The sequence below is a fragment of the Limulus polyphemus genome, unplaced genomic scaffold (genome assembly GCF_000517525.1).
Source record: "Limulus polyphemus unplaced genomic scaffold, Limulus_polyphemus-2.1.2 Scaffold833, whole genome shotgun sequence".
NCBI lineage: Eukaryota > Metazoa > Arthropoda > Merostomata > Xiphosura > Limulidae > Limulus > Limulus polyphemus.
The window spans coordinates 405,576-412,661 of NW_013666443.1; the positions used below are offsets into that span (position 1 = coordinate 405,576).

The 7,086-nt window shown below is 34.7% G+C and overlaps 1 protein-coding gene across 1 annotated transcript in view; it reads right to left on the reverse strand.

Moving 5' to 3' along the window:
* The window catches only part of LOC106460773 (T-box transcription factor TBX20-like), a 51,690-nt gene extending 46,167 nt beyond the window's left edge, over window positions 1-5,523 (reverse strand). The window contains exon 1 of the mRNA XM_022387557.1: window positions 5,309-5,523. Coding sequence (XP_022243265.1) covers window positions 5,309-5,448 — 140 coding nt within the window. The 5' untranslated portion in view covers window positions 5,449-5,523. The remainder of the gene's footprint in view (window positions 1-5,308) is intronic.
* Between the last annotated feature and the right edge of the window lie 1,563 nt (window positions 5,524-7,086).

Here is a 7,086-nt window from a genome sequence, read left to right on the forward strand (position 1 = left end):
CGAACATCATACTACACTAGTACAGTAAACATCATACTACACTAGTACAGCGAACATCATGCTACACTGGTACAGCGAACATCATACTACACTGGTACAGCGAACATCATACTACACTAGTACAGCGAACATCGTACTATACTAGTACAGCGAACATCATACTACACTAGTACAGCGAACATCATACTACACTAGTCCATGGTTCGTCTCCCGTTACCGAAAAAAAAAACGCACTTCGCACTGTGGGACAGTGGTTGTGTTATTTATCAAAAGCCTCCAGTGGCAAGGCGGTATGTCTGCGGACGTATACTGCTAGAAATCGGATTTCGATACCCGTGGTGGGCAGAGAACAGATAGTCATTTGTATAGCTTTGTGCTTAATAACAAACAACAACAACAAGTGATCAGAAATGACGGTCAAATTTATTAGTAACGAGTGGAGCAGCCAAAGAGTTGGCGGTGGGTGTTATTGACTACCTGTCTATCAAATTAAAAATTAGGGATAACTAGCGCAGATAACCATTGTGTAGCTGTGCGCGAATATCTAAAATATACTGAACTAAACGTACGTCATTTACTTTCAACAAAGATTAATGTTGTTAGCTATGTACAGAGTTCACTTTCACTTGTTAATATTGTTACAGTTACGTACACGGTTTACTATCTCTTATAATTAATATTGTTGGCTAATTACACAGTTTACTTTCACTTGATATTCATAATATTGTTAAATACAACTGTCATAGTTACGTACACGGTTTACTATCTCTTATAATTAATATTGTTGGCTAAGTACACAGTTTACTTTCACTTGATATTCATAATATTGTTAAATACAACTGTCATAGTTACGTACACCGTTTACTATCTCTTATAATTAATATTGTTGGCTAATTACACAGTTTACTTTCACTTGATATTCATAATATTGTTAAATACAACTGTCATAGTTACGTACACGGTTTGCTATCTCTTATAATTAATATTGTTGGCTAATTACACAGTTTACTTTCACTTGATATTCATAATATTGTTAAATACAACTGTCATAGTTACGTACACGGTTTACTATCTCTTATAATTAATATTGTTGGCTATATACACAGTTTACTTTCACTTGATATTCATAATATTGTTAAATACAACTGTCATAGTTACGTACACGGTTTACTACTACTTGAGATTAGTATTGTTAGTTACATCGTTTGTTCTCACATGACGTTAATATCGTTATAGTTACGTACACGATTTGCTACCACTTGGCATTACTTACAGCTGTTTAAGTTTTATTATCATTTAAATAATAAAACCTAACTTAATAATAGAAAATAACTTAAGCATAGTGAAAGTATATCCATAGTACCCGAAGCAACATCTTACATGTACTGTACAAATAAATTTAAACCAACGTGATTTTTATAAATTCAGATGGGAAATGAGGAGTAGATGTCTCAGAAGTTAACAAGGATAAAATACTGGGCGCAGACAAGGCAAATCCCCTGTAGCGAGTAAACTTATTTAAACTTAATCAGCAAGACTTGCCTGACCAGAAGTTTAAAGTGTGCATTAATGTCTCTGACTTGCTATACCATAACCAGAATGCCTGTCGGCTCTCATTACATGGTCGGTAGACACTTCTAAGCATTAAGTCGTTGCATGAGAACTGTTTCTTGATAACTTTATAACGCTGTATAAAATTCATCTCAAATAGCACGTGGTTTTACTACTTCTCATTCTAATGTGCCACGTGAAATATTAACGCATTACACATCAATGGTGTAATTTTGATTCCTATCACGAATAAAATCGCTTGCTGTACCACAGAATACGCCACTCATATTTAATACATGATATCCGACGATGTTTCGTGTAACAGTTCGCAGAAACATTTTGGCGATGTAAACGCACCGAGCGTGGGATCGCGGTAATTTTCACTGCTGGATCACCTCTCCTCGATCGCAAACCTTTCATGAATACCACCAAACGTCTATATTAACATCGAATGTATTTTAGTTTTCAACTTCGTTATGAATTAGAATACTTGAAATATGAACAACTGAAACGTACATAGTATACTATTATGGAGGGTAAGTCGTTTCGTTGCTGAATAACAATTTTATTATGCAGGAGATTATTTTAATTTTCTTATATCGTTGATTAACACATATAACATCAATATAAAACACATATGACTTACTTTGTTATCCGACTATTTATATATATTTTTGTCAACTTATACCAGTTTACTTATCTGCATAACTATTTATCTGTCTTTAGATTTGATGACGAAGAACCCACTGATGATGACATAATTTTATCATAATTCATAATAAAGTTTTCTTTATTATCCATTCAAGCTGTCTGCAAACTTTTATTTATCTGTCGGTCTTTATTACGTGTCTATCCTAACCGTCTTTAATTAGACGGCTAACTGTATGTCTTTGATCTAAGTTACAAAAATATTATGTACAATATATTTTACAGTCTTGGACAAATTTTTTACAAGTAGATGAACGCGTCAAAAGTTGATCATAAACATACATCTACATCATTGTATAAAGTAAATTATACTTTATGTTCCACAAGTGATTTCTATAAACAATTTAAAGTTTCTTTGGTTATGCTTGTCAGAAAAAGCCAGTAGTTTTTACGAACTCGTAGGTTTGACAACGAGCTGTATTACTGTATTACTTTGGAGGGGTGTAATTCACTTTTGCATGAACAAGGATATCTTTTAGACTTCTGCTTTTCCGGAAGGAGACAAGAGGAACTTCAGGAAATATCTGTAGCGATCATTCAGTTGTAGGAGATAAAAATCTTTTTTTTTTTAGAATACTTGAATCGTTTCTGAGTTTAAAGTGATAGATAATAACAAGAGGAATTATATTTGAAACTTTGCTATTACTCTGTTTTAAGATGTTTTCCCACTGAGTGTTGTTAGCTTTTTCGATCTGTCTGTCAATTTCGGTATCTTTATATCCTCTTTGTAACATGGTTTGTTTTAGATCCTTTTCTGTAATCTGATTCATCTGAATAGATTTGTCTAATTCTAAGAGCTTGACTATAGGTAATGTTCCTTGTTCATGCTAAAGTGAATTACACCCCACGGTTGTCATCCAAGTAATACAGCTCGTTGTCAAACAACAAATTCATAAAAACTACTGGCTTTTTCTGACAAGTACAACCAGAGAAACTTTAACATTTCAAAAGAAATCACCAGTATGTAGGACAGAACCAAACAGCTCTTGGAAAACGTTCCAACAACCAGAAGTCTTCTTTTAACGCCTGAAAAGATCTTCCTGTTGCTCAACACTTCAACCAATCCCGTCATTCTATTAATGATGTTACTCTCATCGACAATGAAACCGACTTTAAAACTAAAGAGATAAATAAAGCTTATTTGATTGCTAATCTGAATACTATTCAACCATATCTAAAACAAGACATCTCTAACACTTTTGTCACAACGCTCTCGTTTCCACACGTGTTGCACCGGAAATGAGACACACTACAATACATTGAAAGATATACAAAAACACTTCCTGGAAGCCCAAGTGACCTTCATTACGTCACTCAACTCCCTTTATATATCACCCATTCAGTTACACCACCATTTCCAGTTGCCCCTGAAAAAGAAAGATCCCCCTTTCGAAAGCGCTTGGGTTATAGGGTTTATATCATCTTATAAAATATTAATTATAGCACTATAGAAGTTTAACATTGACGGTAATTAAACTAAAAGTTTTTAGGCAATCATCAAAATAACTTTACTACAATTACCTAATCATAAAATACTAATATTAGTGTGAATATCATTTGTAACAGCAGGAAGAATGTTAGTTTGTTTGTCCCACCAAACATGCTCGCCCTTTCAGCCGTGGGGGCGTTATAATGTGACGGTCAATTCCACTATTCGTTGGTAAAAGAATATCCCAAGAATTGGCGGTGGGTGATGATGACTGGCTGCCTTCTCTCTAGTCTTACTCTGCTAAATTAGGGTCGGCTAGCGCAGATAGCCCTCGTGTAGCTTTGCGCGAAATTTAAAATAAACAAACTTAATTTCATAACTGTTGAGACTTTTCCAACGTACAAAAAAATCGATATGTGATTTTTGTATAATATTTTGATAAAAGGGCACTTATTTTTCACATCCTCTATAGATTTGGTTTGCCTGGCTTCCAAAGTAAATATTTGTTTAAAAAACACATCTGATAGTATTCTGTTTGTACATAAAAACGTTCTTAATATCAAACCGCACGCAAAATAAATCATATATGTTACTAAGATATAACGAGTTGAGTATCATAAGTCCAGTTTAGGTAAACATTAACAATCTACCTTAAACGTTAATAAATGATCTAAAGCCCATTTTATAAAACACAGCATTATTGCACTAGATTTAGGCTTCGAAGGATTGTTTGTTTTTGAATTTCGCGCAAAGCTACACGAGTGGTTTTTTGCGCTAGCCGTCCCTAATTTAGCACAGTAAGACTAGAGGGAAGGCAGCTAGTCATCACCACCCACCGCCAACTCTTGGGCTACTCTTTTACCAACGAATAGTGGGATTGACCGTCACATTATAACGCCCTCACGGCTGAAAAGGCAAGCATGTTTGGTGTGACGGAGATTCGAACCCGCGACCCTCAGATTGCGATTCGAGCGCTTTATCCACCTGGCCATGCCGGGCCGATTGGATTGTCATTTCAAATTATCCACGGGTGATTCTTAAAGAGCCAGTCGTACCATAAAATCAACTGGAAAAAAAAACCATAAATAATCCTACATTTATAAGAACAAAAGGTGTGATATTAAAACTTACGTTCCATGAAATTCTATTATACAACTTGTATAATAACAAGTAATATCATAATAAGATTTAATTATTCGCACACAATTTTGCTTTATACTTTGTGTTATAGCAAATAATATAATAATGAAATTTAATGATTCACTTGCTGTCTTACACTTTGAACAGATGTGAGGTTGGCATTACCCAAACACGACTCTTTTCTTTTATATATCCAAGTAATATTGTACAACAATGGAATTTAATGCTTTTTTACTGCTGAAAATGAAAAGTGAGCTTTACTTTACTTTACAACCAATTAGTGATATTTCTCGCAAGCATATACAACGTTCGGGTTATTTACATTATGTATACGAACAGCCGGAACATGCGCCCAAAGGTGTGAGGTTAGTATGAAAATAATGAATGGGAACGCATCGTTGCGTTTAGGTTTTGTAAACAGTAAATATAAGTTATTAAACCACACTCTAACTTCTTACACACAAAGAAATAATAGCTCACCGTCCTGTTTTAGTGATAATCATCTCTGTTCCTAGTTCATGAAACTTTTCCCACAAATCCTTTGTCTCTAGATAAGCATGGACTCGCTTGAGTTCCTCACAGTTACAGCTGGGAAGAACCTGCGGGTTCTCCTGTTTCATCTTCCTGCTACCGTGACTAGATCTGCAGTTTTTGTCGCCCTTACTGCCGGAACTACTGGGTTCGTTTTCTCGCTTGATACGGTCAGTGCTGATCGTAATATCATCTTCACTGTTATATACTATATTAGTATCTTCGTCTTCTAAAGTTAATTTCTCTGGAGCTGTAATTTTCTCTAAGGAGAAGGATGAACTGGAAACTACTTCGATCAGTTGTCCAGGACTTATTGTTTTTTCCACAAATTTCTCTGCAACAATAGATAAAAGAAATCTCTATATAACTCTGTTTTATAAGGACTTTCTAAAATCAGAAACATCATCCTTATACACAAGTGCCAAAATACTATAACTAATTAAAAGTGTTGTAATACATGTTTGTCATCGATTTTGTAGTGTGTAGGTGTTTAAATCAATATGTTTGATACCTTTGATTCACTGATAGTACTTACATGAAACTCATTTAATTCCTCTGATTAACACCAGAGGGAAATACAGTGATACCGGTGCTTCTAATCCTCAGAAATATTTATACGTATGGTAGATACCAAGAATAATTATTCCGTAAAAACAAGGATGTATTAGTGCCTCCTCATTTCTAAGGTGCATATTTTACATTTCAATCAGTTGATGTTTTTGCAAGAAAGAAACTGCGTTAATATCTTTTGATTTTTGTGCTGTGTTTTTTCTCAAAACCATAACTGCTTTTTTTTTTCTTTTATGGTTGTCTATTGGTTACAGTGAGACGCAATCTGATCATCAGTTCAGGAAAGATAGTTGTTTGAAAATATACACTTCAAAGTGCTATAGCTCGTGAAAATTTGGCACTTGTGAAAACACGGCACTGTTTGTTTTAGAATTTGTGCACAAAATTACACAAGGGTTATCTGTGCATAGCAATCCCTAATTTTCTAACTGATAGAGTACAGGAAGGCATCTAGTCAATATCACCACCGCCAACTCTTGGACAACCCTTATCTGATCGAATAGTGGGTTTTGACTGTTGCTCTCTTGACGCACCCATGGCCCAAATTGCAAAGTGAGTTTTTGTGGCAACATTCAACTCGGATTCATAGTCCAGGCTCCCTAACCACTGGCTCACACACACAGCCAATAACATAGAATTGACAAGAAATATTTATACTAAAAAGTCTTGATATTTTAAGTCTGAATTTCCAAAATAACAGCAGCGTGTTAGAGATTTCCGTGAATAAATAATATTCCAAGTGTCTTTCGAAACCTACTTGACGGAGTTTGATTAAAAAAGTATCTTACTAAACAGCTGCGTTAGAAGCTAACGTTTGAAATATCACGGGAGGGGAGAATTTTTCAGATGGCTACAAAACAGATCACGAAACAATGAAGGGAATTTCATGCGTTTAACAATAGCCGAGTATAGCTAAGGGGAAATAAGTACAGACACTTTGAAGGATGGCTTTAATGTTTCCCATTCAACTGTATGTGTTACGTACATTTGTTGGATTTACTGCAGTCGATCTCTCGAAAGAACCACGCAAAATAACTTTCCTATAACAACAAGGATCAATTAAATAGGAAATATATTCGCTGATTTTTTTAAATGAAATGTAAAAGAAACACCAAGATGGCTGAGAACTTTACAAATTAATTTTTACAATATTTACA